This window comes from Phodopus roborovskii, unplaced genomic scaffold, assembly GCF_943737965.1.
Source record: "Phodopus roborovskii unplaced genomic scaffold, PHOROB, whole genome shotgun sequence".
Taxonomy (NCBI): domain Eukaryota; kingdom Metazoa; phylum Chordata; class Mammalia; order Rodentia; family Cricetidae; genus Phodopus; species Phodopus roborovskii.
The window spans coordinates 8,896,092-8,919,819 of record NW_026126480.1 but is presented as its reverse complement, the minus strand read 5'-3'; the positions used below and the strand labels follow the sequence as shown (position 1 = coordinate 8,919,819).

The window sequence follows — 23,728 nt, the reverse complement described above, 5'->3', positions numbered from 1 at the left end:
TAAGAATAAGGACAACATGGGTGATGAGCATACAGTACCTCTGGTCAAAGAAGACACATGATTTTATCATGTGATATATCAATGAGGACTCATTTAAAAGAGGAGGAGGAAGTCAGATCCTTCTTAGCTCCATCCTAAAAATAGAACTACCAAGTGGGCCAAGCAAATCAACACCTGACCCAACTGCTCTGTGTCAGACACCATGTTGGATTCCAAGGCTACCAAGCTCAGGGAAGCTGCAGATCTGTGGACTTTACTCTCACTAGTGCAATAGGCAACTTGATGGTTTTCTCAGTGAGTCCTAGCATTCCTGGAACTCTACACTGGCTAACTTTTGGGTCTTTCCTGCCTTTGCTCACAGTCAAGGCTTCTGGGCTATCTGCTGTCTCCCAGGATATCTCCTCTTGTTTCTCTTCAGAGGTGGCTGGGAGGCAGGAGAATTCACACCCCCAGTGGTTTCTCTTATAGTCTGCTTAGAACCAGTCCTAACTCTAGAGTACTTTGCTCTTGCCATCAGGATCAGGAGCCCCACCTCTATGTCTCCTTGTGGACTGTGAGGCCACCAACAACTCAATTTCCTTTTTGAGTCGGAAATATAGACTCCCACAGAGAAAGCTGCACTTTGGAGCTTTGTGTGTTTAAGAGTGCATAGATATGAGTGGGGATACACAGGGACCGGGAACTTTCTGTTTAGACTAGGCTGGCTGTCCAATGAACTCCAGGGGCCCACCCTCTCTGCCTTCTCAGAGCTAGGATTACAAACATGTACCACCATGTTTGTTTTCTGTGGGTTTGTCTCCCCCCCCCCCCACACACACACAGTTGGGTTCAGGGGAATAAAATCAGACCCTCAAGCACCTTATTGACTGAGCCATTTCCCCAGCTCTCCTGCTCTTCGTTTTAATACACAAATGTGCCCTGGGAGTAGGGAGGGGCGCTGGCCCCCGACAGGGCACAGGGGCACCTTTGCTGTCTCTTCTACTTGTCATTCGGTAAGTTTGACAAGCAGGAAGACCCAAGAGGAAAGTAGGCAATTAGGTTACACGATATAAAATAGCACGTGTGGCTTGAGAAAGTCACAGGTCCTGTTGGGAGCTGTATGTTTAGAGGAGGTTTTGGGTGCAGGCAGGTGTTGGGGTTAAAGCTGTAATTTCAACCTCGACTATGTGACTGGCTTTGTGTGTGACCTTGGTTGAGTGTCTTCCTTTCCCAGAAACTCAGACTCTTCCTGTGCACATATTCTTAGACTGTGAGTAAGTCACCAGTGGACTACTAGGTGCATAGAAGGCACGGGATAAATGGTTATAATTATTTCCACTAAATGACAGCACATGATCTAGGACCCAGTCCTAGAGGAAGGAGAGATGTGTGTGTCTCCCCCCACTCTCCCCATACAAATGTCAAGGCCCCGAAAATAAGGATTTATAATGATGATACTGAGGCGGCTTTAGCTGTGAATGGCCTGGTTATAATAAGCTTGCCTTCCCTAGGGTAATCAAACACAATTGTAGAAGCAAAAACCGTGTGGCAGACAATTCCCATGAAAAATCAGAAGCATTGGAAGCTCAAACCCTGTTCTCTGCAGAGAGGGCACATGGAAAGAAGGGGCCACACTGCCAACAATGGTGGGCACCTTTGAAAAACACCTTTTGGGAGGTCCTTTTATACCTCCAGTATTGGTCCCACCTAGACAGCCTACCCTCTACCCAAGGACCCTAGTGAAGAAGGGGGATCTATACCTTTGTGACAAAATAAATAAAACTGATTTGAGCAGTTCACTGGGGGGGGGGGAGCAAGCACCTTGTGTCTTCTGTGCTCGGAAGTGGCGGCAATGAGATCATTTTACATCTTTCTTTATTAAAAAAAAATTCCCAGCTGTATAAAAAATGAGCTCCATTATAGGGAGGCACACCCGACTAACATTCTCATTCCACACACTGCCACTGTGGGTGGCCATTTATTTTGGGAGGAAGCAGAGATGTGGCCACCCGACTAGAATATCATCTATCTCTGGCTGGGAGAGGGACCAATTAAAGCCTGGGAAACTTCTGGTCGTGTTCACACGGTAGAGAGAAACTCTTAATAGCACTAATCACTGCCCTTTACTGAGCACCTGGGATTTGCAACCCTGGGCTAGGTGCTTTGAATACATCATCATCCTGCATCTGCAGAGGAAGTTTAGGCTCAGAGGAGTTTCTGGAGGCTACACACGAGGCCCACCGGGACTCCAACCTAGGTCAAACTTCCCGTTTGGCACACTGCCTCAGATGTACAAGGAAGGGCTCTTGAGAATGCAGATGAGGGTTTAGTGAGACCACAGATGGTGGTAGGGAACAAAGACAGCTAGACCTTCCACAAGAACTCATAGGAGGCAGGTTTCCACATTAGCTAGCTAGCTATGGAGTTCTTGGCTGTTGAGGGAGCAAAAGAAGCCTGGTGTGCTGGGGCTCTCGGTTTTGCTATTGAGTAAGTCACCTAACTGTTGTGCTTCTGGCATGGTCTGTTTCCCAAGATTTACAATCACCTGACTGTATGAGTCTGAAACAACCACTTATTTTCTGGACTTTGCCCCATGTATACATGAATACATTTTCTTGGTTGCAAGGCAGGGAATCAAGAGTTTACTGTGGTTCACTTCAGCTCAGCAGTCAGTGGTCTCCTGAGCACCTGTCTTCTATGAGGTACTGGGCAGAAAGCCAGGTCCAGGTCACCAGCTGTTCCCCTGTATGGCCCTTGCCTTCTGCTTTGAATTGTGCATTGCTGGGCAATCTGCAAAACTCAACCACTGAACTGAAGTTCCAGGTTCCCTAAACTCTGGTTTCCTTCCTCTTTGTTCCCATGCTTAACCACCTGCTAGGCAAGTGCTCATCCACCAGTTCTTGCTTTAACACCCTTGGGATTGGGGGAGGGGTCTGGGCAATGAGTGCTGGGCCAAGGTTTCACTCTACAGAAACATGGGAGGGGAGCAGACAAGATGCTCAGGGCTCCACATCCTGAAACATGCTCCAAAATACCAGACCACAACCCAACCCTCAAAACCAGGAGCTCCTGCCTTCCACAGTGACAGCTATGGTGAGGACATCCCGATCGGCAAGGTCTTGGTACATAGGCAGGATAGCCTTGAGCTTGTGATCTTCCTGCCACCATACTCAGTCCTTTTGATCATTAGGAAGGGTCATTCTAATTGGAAAGAGTGGAAAATGCAACTTATTTTCCAAGCAGGTGAAATAAACTTGGGGACATACTAGCAGTGACAGTAACAACACCATAGCAGTGATTACTCCAGCAACAGAGTTTACTGATCCCTGAGGTGTGCAAAGCTCTGTGTGAAACACTGTGCACTTATAGTTTTTGAAACAGCATGTAAAATCGGCTTTATCTTCCAGTGACAAACTGGGGCTCTAGGATGACTAACATGTCCAAGTTCAGTCATAGAATAAAATGATCAGACTCAACCCCAAAGCTAGCCATGTTCACATAAGTCAAAACTGAAAAAGGATGTCCCGTAGCCTTTTGCTACGTGTGGTTCATGATCTCAGTTTTCCCTTTGGCAGATGAGGAAACTCAGGTTTCAGGAAGAGTTTAAAAACAAACAAACAAACAAACAAACAAACAAACAAACAAACAAACAAAAAAAACGGAATCTGGGTCTCTAAACGCCACCCTGCCCTCACCAAATCAGTGCCTGCCAGATTCTGCTCACCCTCAGACGACGCCCGAAGACTGTGACCTGGCCACGAGCCTGCTCCTTGCGCTGCCGCCATTCCACCAGGTTGAGGCCGTTGTCAATGGGCAGTGTGACATTCCTCTTGCCCACAGTGGGGTTGACAGTGCCAGCCAGCAGGTGTGGCTCAGTCTGTAGAGCCACTTCCATGCCATTGGCTAGCAGCAGCCTCAGGGAGCCATCAGCCCCAATGTAGTAGCTGTTCCGGACTTGGTCTGAAGGGGAGGAGAGCAAAGATGACTTAAGAGGAGGGAAGATGGAGGCTAGGATGGGCAGTTTAAATGTGTTTCTCCTGCAACCATAGAAGCAATACATTGTCACTGAAGAAAATTGGGAAGATATATGGAGACTATGCATAAGCCCACTGCTCAAAACCATTGGAAATATTTTGTATATTTGTAGAATTTAAAATATTTCCTAATGCATTTATGGAATCAAATAGTTACTATGGAGTTTTTCATCAGCTAATGCATCATACCATGCCATTAAATATTTTTAATAATTATTTTTCATAATAACTACAGTCTTACATTACATGGAAATACCATTTGTTTAACAACACCAAATAGATATTTAATTTGTTTGTTTTTTTCAGCTACAAATACCACTGTAAGAAAATGTATTATCAATATTATTAAGTAGAAGAAGTTAGACACAAATGGTCACATATCCTTTTCAGCTGTTAAGTGTTCAAAACATTTTAGCCAGCACCACTATTATTGTATGAGCTCAGTGAGTATTTGGTGGATTAAGTTAGGTATGTCCCAGACTATGTTAAACCATCAAAATATAATGCTGGGGATTAGAGAGAGACACATCTGTGGTTAAGACATTTGCTGCTCTTGCAAAAGACCTGTGTTCAATTCCTAGCACCCACATGGCAGCTCACAACCATCTGTAACTCCAGGTCCAGGGGATCTATCTGACCCCCTCTTTTGGCTTCCATGGGCCCCAGACATGAATATGGTACACATTTATACCTGCAGGCAAAATGCTCATACACATAAAACAAAGTTAATATCTCTCTTTTTTTAAAAAAAAAAAAGATGTAGTTTTCATAGGAAACCCTCACCGAGTCTTCCCCGCTAGACTGACATCAAATCAGGCATTTCCTTTCTCCTCCCCACTCCATCTTTCCACACTTTAGCACTCACAGGGATTCTAAACTCTGCCTCAGTGTTGCTAGGCATCATTCACTGACAATCTGTATTTTGCTTCCATTTGAAGAATGGAAAAGCCTGTGTCAATTTATCTCGTAAAGCTTCTCCTCCCTGAATGCACATATGTCTATTACTGTTGACTTTGGATGGACCAGCATGTGGGGAGGTCCATCTCACACGATCCTAGTTAATGTGGGCTGTGACTGCCCAAGGCTGCGACTCATTAGCAGCTACTTCTCATTATTTCTCCTAGTTCAGACCTGAGATGAAACTGAAAGAGCTTCTTACGAAGACTCTGCTGAGACGGCTGCCAGGCTGAGCACCCGAGCCTGGAACATGGAACAGATGGGCAACCTGCAGTGCTACCAGGCAGAAAATAGATACCTTATCCCCTGTATCTATGATGTGCTTTTCCTCTTTGCGTTCTGATGTTTCTGGAATTGGGGTGTGCCTTACAATCTAGGCATGAAGGCTGAACATTGTACTTTTATACTTTGCCCAAAAAGCTGTGATTAAATGTGGTACATTTTAAAACTCAGAACAGTATCACTTTTGAATTTTAAAAAGTTGCCTGAACATAAACATTTTTTAAAGCAGGCTTAGCAGTATAAAGTGGGCAGATGCAACAGTTCTCAAGGGAAGCAACCAGGCTGACGGTCACACATCTAAACAGTCATTGGCTTTGCTGTCCTAGGATGGTCGTTCTCATCAGATGGAATCTGGCACCTTCTCTTGTCAATAACCCTGCCATAGCACACACCCTGTGATGTGTCCCAGATCCTCATTAAAGAAAGAAATTCCTGGACATAGTTTCTCTTTCTTTAATAATTGTTACTTTCCATCCAGTTTTCTGAAAGATGAAAACTATGTTGGGAACAACAGCAGTAATGCAAAAACACAAACATTTGTTTGCTTATGGTAAACTCAAAGGCTTACTAATTAATTAGTTAACCCAGCAATTATTTTCTGAGCAATACTCTGTGCCTGACCCATGCTGGTCACTTTACAAATGCTGTCTATGATATGTCCAGGCAACTCTGTGAGATAGATCTTATAATGCAGCCCATTTCCAAGATCAAAAAATTAAAAAAACTGAGGTTCAGTGAAGAGGAGTTGACCCCCTTCAGTTTATATAGTTGGGAATGAGCACAGGTTCCTCAGGTCTACTCGGGAACTCCATACTACCCAACACCCCTTCACCATGCTGTCTTTTCCTGGAAAAGAAACACAAGGGCTATGGTATGAGAAGGTAGCAGAGACCCAGCTAAACTGGACCTTGGACTCCAGAGCAAAGCTTCTTTTACTATCCTTTGTCAAGTCTTTATTGTGCATTGAGCCAGGGAAGAAAGGGAAAGGGCAGAAAGGCTTTCCTAAGTGATGCTGCCTTTTCTTTTATGTTTATTAAACCCAACAAAGCTTCAAGCACTACCCTTGGGTCACCACTTTCTGTGGGGACAGTCTAGACAGGGGATTCACAGTAGATTCCCTTATTGTCATTTACCTGAAGCTAAAAATCCTAATCCATATCTAGGATGACTTGAAGGATGCATGGAAGTGTCTCTTTCCCTTGGAGTCCTAGCAGAGGCACAAACCTCTTCTGGGGTTCTGGAAGGATTTCTCCATGCCACAATTAGGTGTTATTACTCGTGTCCTTTGTCTCCCTTGCACCAGTGTGAGAGGAAAGTTTTAAAATCTGGGAGTCTTTTTAATAGCAGAGGAAGAAGTCACCTGGATTAATAGCTAATGGATTCTCTCCCCTTTGTTCTCAGGATAATAGGATGCGACAATGAAAAATCACTCCCAAACTTCTGGGTGAAAATTTACAGGGCTTAGCCTGGAGTGTTTTACAAATTAGGTGACAGTACAGAGAAAAACCAAGAGGGAGTGTTTCTTGGTCTTGGACAACTACTGTAGTAGCTTACTCCCCTGGTCATCTTCCTCCAAAGGGGTCTTCACCTCTGGGTCTCAGAGGCCCTAGGCCCTGGCTGACTTACCTTGTAAGAGAGTGTAGAAGGCACCTGAGGCAGACAGGTTGGTGGTTATGGTGACGTCATCTTTGCTGGAGGTCTCTACCTGCACGTGTACTGAGCTGTCTGTATCACTCCGGAAACTGCTCACTTGACCAGTTGGAAAAGTCACATTTGTCAGGCGGCCAAAGCTGTCATACCTAGAAACCAAAGGGGTGGCAATTAGTGACAGGAATATGATGGTGCATGTCGTGGTTAGCTTCAGCTGTCAAACTGACACAAACTTAGAGTCACCTGGGAAGAGAAAACATCAATGAAAGAATTGCTTTGATCAGACCGCCCTGTGACCATGTCTATGGGAGCAGTTTCATAATTGCTAATTGAGATAGGAGGGCTCAGTCCTCTGTGGGTGATGCCATTCCCTAGGCAGGTGGGCATGAGCTGCATAAAAAGGCTAGCTGTTCAGCCCAGAGGGATCCATCCAGTAAGAAGTATTCTTCTGTGGTCTTTGCTTGAGTTCTTACCTCCAAGTTCCTGCCCTGACTTCCCTCAATGATGGACTATGATGTGCATTTGTAAATCAATCAATCAATCAATCAATCAATCAATCAATCAATCAATCAATCCATCCATCCATCCATACCTCTTCCAAGTTAGTTGTTACCATTGTTGCAGTGATAACAAAGCAGAACAGTGAGATAACTGTGTTCAGACTGTGGCTTTGCATGCTTTCTTTTTGGTCAGATTTACACCCCAGCCTCCAAATTTTCCTTGTTCAGAGTTTGGCATAGTTTCCTAGATGAAATTTCACCTGCTGACATCCAGCAGGAAAATAAACCACTTATCTGAATCTTTCCTAGTCCATACGGTAGAAAGGATATCCTTGCCATGCCTGCAGCCTAGCATGGAAAGGGCCCTGCTTTCTTCTAGAATGTTTTGGAGGGCTGGTATACAACTTAGTTCCCTCTTGGGACTATGAGTGCTCAGATCAAGACAGCTCTGTGGAGTCAGAACACTAGGCTGAGACTGTACTCTGTCATCTGCTACTACTGTATCCAGTGGTGCTGGCTCCCAGTTCATCCCTGCTTCAGCATCACTCGGGACAGACATCAAGAAAACAGTCAGAAAATAACCAAATAAATGGGTGCAGAAGTGTGCATGGGGAGAAAAAGACCACGGTTCATTCATACACTGCCTCCCGCAGGACTTGGCAGACCTGGGCACACACTAGGAACATGATAAACTTCTGCTGAAAGCACAATCTAGAGGCAACCACTTTCATTAAGTGGTACTTTCGCAATCTCCCCCAGGCTTCTCCCTCGAGTTTTAGTCTCCAAACAGAAGAAGGCTTTGTATCAAGGCAGACAATTGTAATTATTATGGAAGGTAGCTTGTAATGCATAATTAAATCGAACCAGAGGAAGATACAATGAAAAGGCCCTGTGCCTTCAAGATCTGGTTTTCATTTTACATGCGACAGCCCAAACCCAGTAATTTCCACTTTCCACATATTCCATTAGAAGGACTGAATGTCTTAATTAAATGAACATCAAATGGAACAGCCAATTTATAAATTTTCGTCTCATATTCATTAATTCCAGTATCTCCCAGGCTTGGGAAATGCCGATGGATGTCCCAGCCTCTTGATCAATACCTGTGATTATGCCATCAGACCACTGCTCCTTTCACTCTGTGGAGAGAACTGGAGCCTCCCATCCTCTGAGCCCTGGGCCCTCTGTCCTGTGAGCTGCCTCTGCAGAACCCCCATAGACCTGCTGAGAGCCACTGCAGCATGGTAGAGGGACCAGGGAAAGACAGTTCTCTAAGCAGCTTAGGTCCCCAGTGGCTGCTCTGAGCCCTGGGTCAGTCTGTTTGGGTGATGTTGGGACATGCATGGTCTTAGTTCTGATTATCATGGCTTTTTATGTTTGTTGATTTGGTGTTTTTTTTCTTTTTGAGACATTGTCTGGTATAGCCCAGACTGACTTTGAGCTGACTGTGCAGCTGAGAATGACATAGAACTTGTGACCTTTTTGCCTCCACCTCACAGGTGATGGGGTGGCAGGCATGTATCACCACTCTGGCTTGACTGCCCTGCTTTCTATTACAGAAACTCCCAAAGCACTGGCATGTTTTCTTCCAAATCAGGAGAGATGGCATAGTCTGGGCTGGGGGTCCTGTCTCTACCCCTGGCAGAGGTGAACCTGGAGGACAGCACTGAGCTCTGTTTCCTTCTAACCATTAACCATAACCAGTAGTAACGCAGGCAGGCTCATGGTATAACTGTGGCAGCTATGCTTCATCCTCCCTGGGTGAGAACACTAACGCTCACCTCACAAATACTCAGTGAGCACCAAAAGAGGTGATGCATGTCCTGTGGATGAGAGCTCTTACCAGGGCCTTCAATGTCCTAGGAGACTGTCCTCAGTGGGATGCTGGCTCCTAAAGGGAGGGATCCAACTGGTCATGGCTGAATGCCTATACCTTGGAGTGCTTAATAATGCGAATGAAGGTTGGCTGTGTGACCTGACTCCTTCCTGTTTCTCTTTCTGCCTTTGCATAGAAAATTGCTCTTCTGAGCTTCTGTCCTAAACATACCATGCCTAAGTGTTGAGCTGGGCTGCTGTTCTGTTTGTAGAGCATGATTTCTTCCTATTAGTCCTGGTACAGCTTGCTACTATCATCTGTGTTTCAGTTCAAATACCCTAACTTCACAGTGAGGTCATCCCTGAGTGTTAGACAGACCACCCCGCCCCATCTCTACCTCATGATCATTCTGTGTTCTCTTCACTATATTCACTATCTTGTTTACCTGCCTCCTCATATTGGGATGTAAGATCCATGAAGACAGGGACCTTGTCAGTATTTTCAATGCCTAGAAGATACTGTGTGTGGAGATACTGCTCTGCAATGTTAGCTGGCTGAATAAGGGACTGCTACTTATTTTTGTTGTTGTTGTTGTTGGTTTTTTTTTTTTTTTTTTTTTTTTTTTTGGTTTGGTTTTTCGAGACAGGGTTTCTTTGTATTGCTTTGGAGGTTGTCTTAGAACTAGCTCTGTAGACCAGGTTGGCTTTGAACTCATAGAGATCCTCCTGCCTCTGCCTCTCAAGTGCTGGGATTAAAGGCATATGCCACCAACACCCGGCCTTGTTGACTTTTTTATTTTTTATTTTTTTTTTGGTCTGATTAAGAACAATCATCTTTTTTTATCTCCCTTTCTATATGAAGAAAGAAGAGCTTATTAATGTTCACAGTGCCTTTCAGGTATCAAGCATAATGATTGTTAGCATCTTTCAGAGTAGGGAGTGTTATTATCATTTTACAAATGGCAATGATAGAAGCCAGAGAGGATGACACGGCTCATAGAAGGCTACATATTCAAAAACAAGGTCTGCTTGACCGTAAAGATTGTGGTTTTTGATCAAATTTTCCATTAAAAATGATGATGTTTCAGATGAAGAAAAAAAAAAAAAACCTTTGTGTTCATCTCTGCTTTAAAGGAGAAAAATTCTGTTTGGAAGTCTCAAGTGGGTCAAGAAGACTGACAGTTTTCAAGGTGTTCTGCTTGGCTCTAGCTGCAGCTCACTTTGCTGCAGAGCCAGGTCCCCATTGGGAGGGGGAAGGTAAAGATGGCCAGATGATTGGCTTGCCACGATTTCTTTCCACTGACTTTTTTTTCATGCCAGTTTTCCGAAGCATCCTTACAGCATAGTGAAAGAAAACACATAAAAGATTCATGGAGCTGCAGTGAACTTGGCTTTCAGAAGGGGACCGCTAAAGGGTACCTTCACACACGCTGTAAGGCTTTCTTCACACTGCATACTTCATTGCTAGCCACTCGCTACGTGCAGCAAGTGAGGAAGATGCCAAATTGCCTCTGTGTTGCGCAATTTTTGCTGATCTTGACTTTTCGGTTGGATGACAAAGATGTGATTTTTAAGACTTTCATCTGTAATTGTTCTAAATACCAGTGTCACCAGCAAAAAATCTGGTCACTGTGTCATTTGTAAATAATTAGAGTTCAAAGCCAGCTATAACAGTAGGTCCCTTGGTCTTGGGTCCTATAATGGATGACATCACATCACTGGGCATTCCTGGGGCCAGGAAGAGATGGAGTACATTCTGGGTTTTGTAATCTTGGCTTCTATTTAGTATTTACTGCATGATTGAGTCCTGACAATGAATTCTGGCCTTTAGGATTACTGAGATCTGTAAGATCTGCAGACCTTATCATAACCTCATTGATGCTGTCCCAAGGCCAGGTGTTTTGTAGGGAGAGCATTTAGGAGTCACGTCCATCAGGGATAGGTTCCTGGCTCTCCTTCTTACACGGAACATGCCATGGAGCCAGTGGGTGTCTATGCTGGGTGTACTGCTTCTTCCTACATCCAGCCTTTGCCATTCTTTGTTCCCCAAGAGACTGGCAGCTAGAGACTGCACACTGGGCACCTCTGCTGGTTCCCTTAATTATAGGGCCAAGTCGTTGGTAGGCTCTGGAAAGAGGTGAGATCAGGGTATGGTTTCCTTCACTTTCTCCCGTAGTTCTTTTACAGCTGCATCAAATGCATCTTCTTTTGAGTGGCATCTCTCCCCATGGCTATAACTTCAGTGACTTGTCCTATGCATCCCTCAGCCTGAATGCTAGTACTGGCTGTTCATTCTTCATAGCGCCTGTGGGTCTCAGCACACTTTTGTGATTCCTTATCCTTACATGTCCCTCTAGACACCTTCACCCAAACGTTATTTTTGAAATCATGTCTCAGTGGACAAATACTCGTTTTTGGCTTCCTTTTCAACATTTCTGTCTTTTAGTTTGCATTTTTTTTTTTTAATGAGAATTTGCTGTGGTTCTTCTTCTTATTTTCCCCTCTTATAAAATATCCCATCCCCTCCTTTTGGGCTATTTTCAGAAAATTCCTTTTTCAACAATTCAATAGTTTGAATGTGATATGCTTAGAGGTTTCTGCCTGTGGATGTGTGTGTGTGTGTGTGTGTGTGTGTGTGTGTGTGTGTGTGTGCATATTTTGCCTGACACTCTCTGAGTGTTTTTGGACTGTGGCCCACTATTGATTATGAATATGTTTTGGTCATTATTTGCTCAAGTATTTCTTCTGCCTGTTTTCCCATTTCTAGACTTCTATGACACATACATTTAGCCATTTGATGCTTGTGATCTTGAATGCCCTGCTTGTGGGTTTATCTTTTCTTCTTTGTGTGTTAGTCTGGGTAATTTCTATTGACCTAGGTTTTTCTTCGGCTGTGTCATGCTGTCAAGAGCCATGGGCCCATCAAAGGCACTCTTCATCTCTGTGGCTGTGCTTCTCATTTCTAGCATTTCCATTTGATTCTTTTCCCCCCACGTCTCTGCTGAAATGGTCCGTCTGATCTTGTCCCACTGTCCACCTTTTCCATTAGAGCTGTTAATATAATTACAGTTGTTTAAAATTCCCTGAAAGGGGTTTTCAACATCTGTGCGATATCTGAATGTGGGTCTGATGACTACATTTTTGCTTTTTCTTGCCTTTCTGTGCAGTCAGTTGGAAAATGTGACATCTGTGTAGCACAGTAGAGACTGAGGTGAGTTTCCTCCTGTGACGTCATTAGTGAGGGTGTGTGAGGTCAAGACCTTAGGATTAGGGCTGGCTTTGAAGTTCACTGTTTCTATGGTTAACCTTGCTGCTTCACCGGCATTAATTTCTTCTAGTAATAATTTGGTTGAGCAACTGCTTTGCCAGTGATGGGAGATGTTATTCTGTAAATATGTTTCTCTAATTGGTAAATGAATAAAGCAAGATAGGCAGGACTAGGAGACAAGGAGGATTCTGGGAGATGTAGTAGGAGAGTCAAGATGTAGATACTTGAGAGAAAAGGTCCAGACTCTCTCTCCAGTAAGATAAGACTACATGGAAACACTTAGATTAATAGAAATGGGTTAATATTTAAGATAGAGCTAGGCAATAAGAAACACAAGTATTAGGCCAACAGCTTTATATCTAATACAGCATCTCTGTGTGTTATTTGGGGTTGACACGGCTCTGGGAGCAGGCTGGTGGGAAAACTGCTTGTAACGTGCCAGAGCCACTTTTTATTTATTTTTTTCTCTGCCTCCAAGTCACTCCACCTTCAGCTTTGGGTTTTCCCTATGTACTACCTTAGAGGGATGCCTCCTTTTGTGTTATGGCCCGGTCCTTACTCTTTTCTCTACTGTATTCTGCCTCTTGTTTTTGTATCAAGATTTCAGGCAGTTGTGAGTGGTAGTAGAGCATTCTCTATCATTCTGACAGGGCTTCAGGAGAGGTGCTCATGGGTGCCTGAACTGTTTCATGCCCCTGGCTCTTCCTAGGTAGCAGCCCTGGGCTGGAGACCTATCCCCTCTCTTCTCTCAGCAGAAGTTACTATGTTCTCCTCCTCCTTGTCTCTCGTTGAGCTGAATGGATTTTCACCAGTGTCTAAGGAGGATGTGCAATTGTCATTTTCCTTCGCTCCTTAGGGGAGACAGGCATGGGCAGAATGGGCAGGTACTGTGTGATCTCCCTTAGCAGCTGCTGTGCTCCTCTATCATGTCAATTGTGAGAAAGACTTCCTTAAGGTTTTGTGCACGTGTGCATGCACACACATATATATATGTGTGTGTAAAAACCCCTGTTGTAGTTTGTGGGGGTGGGTGGATAATGAAGAAGACATGGACTGCCCCCATCAATTTATGCAGCTCTAGCTGAACTTCTACTCTGGTGTTTGGCTGTGTCTACCCAGGCAAGTTGGAGCGTAAATGTGGTCCCTTTCTGTAGGCTGAGTTCTTGTATTTGGTTGGTTGCTTTCCCTGTGACCCTAGAGAAGGAATTTGAGGAAAACTAATGAATTTGCCTCTTGTCGGGCTCATTTTCATTGTAAAGTTGGGAAGGATGCTCCTTTTTGGCTCTCATATCTCTCAAGCACAGGCTGAAAGCCAAGTATTTTATTTGAACTATGTGAATTGAATTCTATGTCCTGCCAGGTGCATTGATAATACTGGAGCCAGGATTTGAATCTAGTATTCTCACTGCAGCATGAGTCCCGTCTTTATCTTTCTTCCCTCCTGAATCTACACTTCATCCATAAAAGATTTACTAAGCACCTATGAGGTGAGAAGGTCCTAAACTTGAAGCAGAATTAAATTTAAATAGTTATTAAGGGACTCACATATTTAGTGCAAGTGTAATTATAACAGGAGCTATCACGGGGCACTATAGGAAGCTAGAGCCACTTCCCCTGATGGGGCATAGGGAAGTCTGTTGCTCAATCCTACCCAGAGAGTTAATTTTGGAACTCATTCTGTCAGCTTTCTTCCTTGCTTCCTTTTTGTTTTTGAGACAGGGTCTTGCTATGTAGTACAGGTTGGCTTGGAACCCACTATGCATGTAGCCCAGCCTGCCCCAGTTTCATGAATACTGGGATTATAGGTGTGTACCACCACATCTGGAGCTGAGTTTGAAAGCAATGGTGCCAACCTCAACACAGAGCTAAAGATGGCATTGCAGTCAGAAGAAAACCCTTCCAGAAAGAAGGGTTTTACCAACAGACGTGGAGCCTGAGTAACCTTGACTCTCAACAACAGTAGACTCTCTAAGACAAGTTTCTCTAGAATATATCCTGTTTACATTAGGTGTTCAATCTGTTAAGAGGATTGATGAAAGCAACTTAAAACTTGTTTCAGTAACAGTGCACACCACAGGCATCCCAGGACTTTCATATGCATGCACATTGGGTTTGAATCCAGTAAAGCTAACTCATGATGCAAAAGGGAGACACTGTACTAGGGGAAGAGTCTGGCACACAGCAGAATCTAAAAAAAGTGAGTTTCTTTTTAGTGTTAGGTATGCTCCCTTCCACTTTTGGTTTGTGCCAAGGATCGGTGTTCCTCTTCTGCTCTGATATAAAACGAATTTAAAAAGTTTTAAATGCTATTAAAAAATTCAATTGCCAGTTTCTTTCTCCTAAGACATCAACTATGGGTGCTGAGGGGATAGCTAAATTGGTCAAGTGCTTGCCTTGCAAATACGAAGGACTAAGTTCGGTCCTCAGATTCCACATAAAAATGCTGGGCTTGGTAGTGAGCACCTTGTAATCCCAGCACCTAGGAGGGGGAGAACATCAGACTGTGAAGTGTATTGGCCACTCTATCTTAATTTCTGAGCCCCAGACCAATGAGAGACTGTGTTTTAAAGGGGGTGGATGGCATTCCTGAGGGTGACTGAGGCTGTTCTCTGGCCTCCATACACATATGCATACACATACAAATGCATCCAAGCACTTGTAGGAACTCACACCCTGCATCATAATTAAACCACCATCACCTGTGGCTGGGATTTACACAGCTGGGGGTGGCGTGGGGGGGGGGTGGAGGGGGAGAGGCTGCCATCCTTTGTTGGTGAAGGTATAGGAAAGGATTTTTAGTTTTCAGGGATAAGAGGGACAGCAGCAGTGACATGTTAGCATTCAGTTTGGGATTTGAGGGGGTGACCTTGGAACTAATTGCGTGAACAGATTTGCTCTGACAAAGAAACCCCTGTATTGGCTAAATAATGTATAAGGAGTTTCTACCAGGCAATGGGGAAAATTGAATTATTTAGTGTATTTCCATTTCAATGAGTTAATCAAGATAATTGCTATTTTCCTGGATCTTTGTCTTTTCTTTGCAATTAACAAGGCCCCTGTTTGGAGAAAGGAATTTAGCTAGTGAACTTTGTACATGGGGCTATGGCATTTTTCAGTGTAAATTATATTTAAAAATCAATTATAGCCCCCAATCACTGGATCCACTGTAGTGTTCTCACTATATTACAGCCTGCAAATGAATCTCTCTTAGCCTCAGTTTTTGTAATAGAGAAAATATTGCCCGTCACCCCTATTTCTGTGAGGATTAGCTCAATGACTAGGTTTCTAGCACTTAGCTAATGTTCAACAAGACTAAGTTTCTTACCAGTTCCTGTGGCCTGTCTAATGCTGACATAGTCAGCCAGCTCAATTGTCTTGAACATGACAAAGAGAAACTTAAAAAAAATCTCATATTGAAAAAGAGATGTTACAAGACCCATTCATTAAAACAGCACCTTTGTCTTCCATACATATGTGAAATGAATAATTTGCCTAGGATTGTAATGAACTGAACTTCTGCCTCTCTGGTCCCACTGCTTTGAGATGCCTATCTTGTGTGAAGAGTAGGAAGCAATTACTGGAAGTGAGCCCTACATTACACTGGAAAACAGAGAGTATGACTGCAGTACTGCAGTGAGGAAGGAGGCAGTCAAGGCACACCCATTAGATAGAGAAACCAACAAAAAATTGTTCAAAAGAATTTAATTGTATTAGGGGTGAAGGGTTCTGTGTCCCCACTTCTGGAAGTTGTTTCTGTAGCACAGAGATATACAACTGTTCTCATGAACTTGACTTATTTTTAAAAAGGCCAGGTGATGCTTATATCATGACTTTGAAAAGTAAGAATGTCATGAGTTCATCCAAAATTTAAAAAAAAAAAAAATGGGAGTTCAATTATGTAGAAAAGTCATCCACGGGGAGTGTTCTTTCTATTATCACCTTTCTGTTTTTAGAAAGGTATTAACACTTCAAGTACTCTTGGTGGACATCACATTCCCTTGGTAATCTAAATTAGTGTCTACTGTATCCATTCTACAGGTATGGAAAGTGAGGATCTACAGAGATTAAGCCCATGATCGAGATGGGATTGAAGCCCACATCTATGAGTTAAAAGCTATGCTTTTCCCACTATACCATTTCCCTTTTAGGATAAATCATTTAGAACATGAATGTGTAGAACCTACCACTGGTACTGGCTTTCAGTCCCAATCCCGGATTAAAATGAAACACATGAAAAATTACTCTACCAATTCATTCATCTTCAATCGTACAATGCATCTCATAGAACTTGACCAAATCTTGATACTTACTCATAAAATGTTGTCCACCCATTTTCATTGCTTTTGGTCGCCAAGAGGCCAGAGGTGCCATGGTATGTCATCATAGCCAGCTCATGTCCTTGTGTGGTCACACTTCTGAGTGCACTGTTGGTGCCCATGGTTACCCAGTATACCTGGCCATCTGGGACTACCAGCCAGAGGGGCATCCCAGTAGAATCTCGGCGGACGTTCACCATGTTGCCATTGTTGTCTGTGATGTGGGTGATGTCGCCATCCCCCGTGTAAGTAAAATTGTACAGGTAGTCTCCTGTAGGCAGGCTCTGGGTGTACAGATGTTTGCCACTGGTATCAAAGAGGTACAGTTCTTGGTCGATGGGGGAGGACAGCTCATACATGTTCTGGGTGTTGAGGAAAGGCTTATTCTTCCGGATGAATCGGATTCGGATGTTTCCAAGGTCGGCCACGTAGAGCTCGCCATCAGCACACACAGCCAAAGAAGATGGAGTATTCAACTTTGCATCCTTGGCATAACCATCATCTCCAGAGAAACAATCACAGTTGGCATCATTTTTACAGTCACAGCCACTGGGGGCACCAGCGACCAGTGAGATCTCACCACTTGTAGTGACCTGCCTGATGCGGTTAATCTTTTTCTCATCTGTCTCAGCAATATACAGAACTCCGTTGTGTGAAACAGCCAAAGCAGTGGCTGACTCCAGGGTTGCATGGATGGCCACTTTGCTCAGCAGGAAGTGATCGATGCCAGGAACCTGGCAGTGCATGGGCCTCCCAGCCACAATGCGTACCTGGTGGTTTTCGGAGATTTGCAGGACCACATTGTTGTCAAGGACATAGAGGGAATTATCCATTGGGTTGATGGCTAAGTCTGTGGGCCACTCCAGGCGAACCTGACAATGGAGACAGCAACACTCAAGTGATGTCAAGATGTCTAGTACTAGTCACCCCCAAACTCCCAATAACCCAGCCTGACAGAAATTGAAGAAGGGGACCACAGCTTCAAAAAGCAGTAGTTGAGATATGGAGACTTTGGAGTTGGCTTAGGTTCCAAACCTAGACCCATACTTATGGCCTTGGTTAGGTTACTTTGCTTTTTCTGAGTTTCAAAATTTATATTGGGAAAATAGGGGTGGTAACTGTACCTCCTGACACTCAGTAAATGCTCAAACTTGGATGATGGATACAGTGAGAGGAAAAGGAAGATGGGGTCTGGAGGCTGTGACATAGGAGTTGTTGGGAGGATTTAAAAAGATCTCCATGAAATGCTGACATGACTATTGTGTGAAGGTGGCTAGCACAAAGTTAGGCTTGGGAGATGTAGAGTCAAAGAATCTGTGTCCCTGTCTGACACATGGTTCTAGACTAGTGGATTTTTAGTGTTGGTCCCATATTCACACTAGCTCCAGAGATTGTTGGAAGCCTTCTGAGTAGTCAAACAAGATGGGTCCCTGGGGTGTTTGGACTGCTCATTGGGGCTATCTAAAAGTAACTTCCTCGGTGATTGTATCTTGGGTTGGGAACCACACTTGGGTTCTTCTCTTAAAGGGAAATAGGCCAGTAGCACCATCATCCCCTTGGAGCTGGTCAGAAATGCAGAATGGCAAGCTTGCCCCAAACCTACTGAATCTGTACAGAGCTGAGTTCACACTGGAGCTCATTGAGCCTGATTGGCATGGGGTCTCTAGGACTCCAAAGAGCAGGTCCTCTTAGAAGAGATTACTGTCACTTGCTGTGGAACTTAGTTAGGCTCAGAGCCCCAAGCCTCACACAGAGTCTTCCTTAATTAAACCAGGCTGGGAAAGTGGCTGGAGTCACGGTGTGACTTGAAGTGGGTGCCTAGGTGCTGTAGCCATCAGGGTCTGGGGTGAACAATGCCCTACTGCAAGGATTGCTGGATGTATCACACTTGGAAGGGATGGCTAAAGGAAGCCCTTGGCCAATCATGTTCCCAAAAGAGGCTCAGTCACACTGCATAGTCTGGAACTATTGACCAGTTATTCCTGCAGCTGGTTTTCCAGCTCTACCTGAAGACCCATCACCTTTACATTCCTGGGCTTCCCACAGACACTTGACATTTGGTCCAATTTGGGGTTTACTCAAACAATATAAATAACATAATTAGAAACTTTCTTTTCTAGGCATTTGCTCTTGCATGTTAGTGTCTATAATGTTTTTTTTTTTTTTAAATCACAGCCATTTTAATAATAGCAACAAAACAAAAGCCCCAAACCAAGCAGAACCAACCAACTCAGATGCCCAACAATGGAGAATTGGCTAAACAATTATAGCACATTTACATTACTTGTAAATTAGAATACTGTGAATAATCTTTTAACATGATGCTGTAGGCCATCTCAATCTTCCTGATGCTCTGACCCTTTAATACAGTTCCTCATATTGTGGTGATCCTCAACCATAAAATTATTTTGTTGCTACTTCATAACTGTTATTTTGCTACTGTTATGAATTATAATGTAAATATCTGATATGCAGGATATTTAATATGTGACCCCAAAGGGGTTGTACCCCCACAGGTTGAAAAACACTGCTCTAGGTGGATATGTAATGATGTGGGGGGAAGTGTTTGCTATGTGTTAAACAGAAAGAACAAACTTCAGAGTTTCAGGAGTAAATGAAATCAGCTAGGGAAAATACAGAAGTTAGTTTATGGACAAAGAGGAGATTAAAAAAAAGCTTGAACGAAACATACCAAAATGAGATCAAGGATGATGTTAATATTCTTTTTTCTTTTAATTTTTAAAAAAAAATTGCTATAGTGTATATGTGGTTGTTGGCAAATGTAAAATAATAACAAAATAAAAACAAAAAGCAACCAACCAATCAACAACAAAAGCCCCCAAGCCAGTGAATTAGGTTGCCTCTCTCTGTCCCCTTAGCTTAGAGCCATTCCCAGGATGGGCCAAAGCAGTCAGTGCTCAGCAACTGTATCCTAAAGCTCTTGTTCCTCACCCAACCCCAGCCCCTGTCTTCAGAGCAGGGAGCTTGCAGACCCTCCAGAGCTTCTTCTGCCCACACTCCCCAGTGCTCTCTGGGGCCTGGTCCTGCCAGCCTTTAGCTACATCAAGAACACAGTTTGCTCTAAAGTGACAGGAGAATTTTCAATTTCCTAAAACCCATTCCTTGTCAACACTGGCCGCTAAATATTTTATGCCCTCTGGTCCTGTGGCACCTTGGGGACTTACTTGCAGAGACCTTTCTGCCTGTCATTATGATGAAAAGATGGCGCCCTGATGAGTGGGGGGTGGGTGGGAAGGAGCAGAGAGGGAGCCAGTGGGGAGATGGGAGAAGAAGAAAGGAATAGGAGAGCATTTTAGCATTTTCTGCATGTTGCTTTATGTTACTGTGTGCCTGGGAAAGAAAGCTGCTGCTCTCAGCTGCTCCGGGCTCTGACATACTGCTGGCTTTATGTCTCTGTACCAGATTCCGTGAATGCACCTCTTTGGTTTCTCCTCTGGTTAATGATAATGTTGCCACAGCTTCAATTCCTATCACTGAAATGTTGTGACTGGGCTCCCTTTCCCAGTTGTCCTGAGCACTCTGTGTCTCCGTTAAGCTATTGTGAGGCAACTACTTTGTCACGGAGTGATGAGTGTACACAAATGCATTGGCACAGGAATAAATGAATAAATGTCTACAGTGATACACAGAACAGGAGGGATGGGGCAGGGTACTTCACTTCCTGTTTGTTTCCATAGTCACTAATGGGCCAGGTCATCTCACTCAAGTTTCTTAGACTCCAGCTTCTTTCCCCATATGAAAATCGGAGCAATCAGCATTATCCAGGGGAGTTGTAGCAAATGAGACAATATACAAGGAAGTTCTTTGTAGAGTTTAGGGGAACTAATATTTACATCCTATTACCAGCTGGTGGCCCTGTGCTAGGCAATTATGTTCATGATTTCATTAGAAAGATTCATTTACCATCCTTGATGAAACCCAGTGCAGGGCTCTGTTTATCAAGGCATTTCCTTTTGCCCTGACTCAGTTTCCTTCATTCTACCCCAGGGACTATGGTGGCAAAAAAAAAAAAAAAAAAAAAAAAAAAAAATAGGAGTTGTACTCAGCTGTGACCTCATTTCTAGCAGAGTCCCTAGCACATAGCAAGTTTTCATGTAGGCGCCACAGTATGATTGATGGCCCTATCTGCATAGCTGAGAACCAGGTTCCAGGGCTGTAACATCTGCTTGTCCAACACATGCCTCCCTCAGTGTCTTTGGGGGTTTGGTCTTTGTCTCCTTCCAAATTCCATACTTATCTGCTTTGCAGACTTTGGACATGGTTTCTGTGCCTTTCCTTCCTGATCCCCACAGGAAAGCCAACTAGATGAGTGCTGTTAGTAGAGGGAGCTCTGGAAACAAATGCCATCTCCCATATGTGTATGTAAAAAATATATGCCTGTGTTAAGAGTTCATTGAAAAAAAAAAATCTGATTCTTACATTCAGACAAAGGCAACAAGGACCAGGAGTAAAGATTTTACTCTATGATTTCTCAGTATGTGGTTTTTGTGTTTTTCTCCCCTTCAACATGCCAGCTGCCTTCCAAAGCTTTTGGTGTGAGAGCCTGGCAGTGCCTGTATCTAAACCTAAACAATTTTCCAATGTGTAGATTGCAAATGTTCGGCACCCTGTGCTGGCTGGTTGAAGGCCCATTCAGAGAAGCAAAAATACTTGTCTGCACATCCTTAGGTTTTGGCGGCTTCCTCCTGGGTAATTCTAGCTTGCTCACAGACTGGAGAGAGAAACTCTCGAGCCAGCAAGGCAAAGCCTGCCAAATTGCAAAGACGAGTGTCAGAGAACAGATTCTACTTTGGAATGCATCATCACAGAAGCTGGCACAGGGGACACAGCATCAGCACCGGGCTGGCATGGGATGTGGGTGCTGGGACTGTCAACAGTGTGGTCATGGGGCTTGGAAGGAGGAATTCAGAGATATGTGTTAGTAGCAGAGGAAGGCATGGCAAGTGAGGCTGGGAGGAGGTTCCTGTCAGCTTCTTTATATTTTCTAACTCTGGTAATGTTAGCAGGATGGATGCTCACCAATTGAACTCAAGCCAAGTCCTGATCCAGGACCTGACAGTAAAGAACCTGGTCCTTGCCAAGTCATCATGGGATACACTCATGATATCCTGGATAGGCAGTCTCTGGGTTTCGTTTGGGTTTCTGCTGTCTACCTGCTGAGGCCCAAATTTCTTGCTATAGTATGAGGTCCTTCTCTTACTGGCTCCAGACCACACTTCCTATCTCAACTCCCTTCATGCTTTGGCATTCAACCTTCCAATGTTCTTTGAGACAGGATCTCATGTATCTCATGCTGGCTTTGAACTTACCATGTAGCTAAGGATGACCTTGAACTTTGGTTCTCTAGCCTTCACTTCTCAGAAGTGGGATTATAGTAGTGTGCTACAATATCTAATATATATGGAGCTAGGGATTGCACTCGGGGCCTTATGAATGCTAAGCAAGTATTCTGTGAATTGAGCTGCATCCCCAGGCTTCCAGTGTTCTTTGAGCACACCAGGCCTAGTAACTCTTTGCATCTTTTCACATACTATCTCTTTTCTGTTCTTTTTTGCCACCCAGAAGACCCCTGGTCCAAACCTGGTACCCATATCACCTCCTTACTGAAAGAGGATGCTAGAATGCTTTTTATTCATTACAACTGAAGTGATGAGTATTGTTGATTCCATGCATTGTCATATATTTCCAAGGCTATCCATGCTGATTTCAATCACTTCATTGTATAGTTAGGAGAAATGAGGTTCAAAAGATTTCACAAACTCATCCATGCACCAAAGCTTTGGGTAGCTATGGATCTAAGTCCTTGTGCAGCTTACGGTCTAGAAAATATACAAGTATCTGTACATGTTGTCAAAGGGCTATGACTTTAAATCCACACTGATCTTCTGGCCCTGGGAAGATTTTGCCACTGTCCTCTGTGTCCTCAATCCAGTCACACATTTATTATATCTAATGGAAAACTCTTGGGGTAGCTGGGCTGGGGTAGTTTCTTTCTTGTCTTTGAACTCTGGGCACTCAACACAGGCCCTGAACCAAGTGGGGCCCATTCAAAGGCTTGAACAGTGCAAAGAGGAGTAGTCATCAGGCTGGCAGGGTAACAGATGACAGGAGGAACACACAGGCACACAGGGTTCCAGCAGACAAAGTCTTCTCACCTGAGAAATATCCATGACAGAGTCACAGCTGAGGGGCCTGGCAGAGGTGAGGTCATTGGAACCCAGCAAGGTAGAGATGATCCCATTTTGATCGACACGTCTGATCATCGTGCCATCCACGAAGTAAATCAGCCCAAACTTGTCCACTGTAATTCCTGGGGTGTAGAAGGCCAAACAGGGATTCAGCAATGGAGATGAGAAGGAGCCATACAGTAGAAAGCTTTGGGATTTGACATCTACTTCTATCAAGCTCTCTGTACCTTTGCTAAGGCCTTGTACACAGGGGTAAGCGACAGCATTGAGCTATACTCAAATCCCTCTAGTTCCCCTTTGTTACTTACCATTTTATTTATTACTTACTTTTAAATTTTAAGAAAAAAATCTAAACTTATTATTTCTTTGAGACAGAACCTTATATATCCAGGCTGGCCTTGAGTTTTGGATATAGAGAAGATGACATTGAACTTTGAAACTCCCAAGAGTTCTGGGATTATAATTGTGCACTAACATGCTTAGTGTCGCCCAGTGCTGGGATTATATGTGTGCTAGGTATCATGCTCAGTGGTATGCAATATTGGGATTATATGTATGCTCAGTGTTATGCAGTGCTGAGATTATATATGTGCTAGGTACCATGCTCAGTGTTATATAGTATTGGGGATTGAACCTAGGACTCTGGGCATGTCAGGCAAGTACTCTATAAACTGAGATACACCCCCAGACCCTCCAGTCCCCTTTACAGATGAGCAAG

At 43.9% G+C, this 23,728-nt stretch overlaps 1 protein-coding gene across 1 annotated transcript in view; it reads right to left on the bottom strand.

Moving 5' to 3' along the window:
- Positions 1 to 23,728, bottom strand: part of Tenm4 (teneurin transmembrane protein 4) — a 701,768-nt gene that overhangs the window by 14,287 nt on the left and 663,753 nt on the right. Inside the window, exons 26-29 of the mRNA XM_051192264.1 lie at positions 22,978 to 23,132; positions 16,796 to 17,673; positions 6,879 to 7,051; positions 3,704 to 3,939 (exon numbers count right to left, since the gene is read on the bottom strand). Coding sequence (XP_051048221.1) covers positions 3,704 to 3,939; positions 6,879 to 7,051; positions 16,796 to 17,673; positions 22,978 to 23,132 — 1,442 coding nt within the window. The remainder of the gene's footprint in view (positions 1 to 3,703; positions 3,940 to 6,878; positions 7,052 to 16,795; positions 17,674 to 22,977; positions 23,133 to 23,728) is intronic.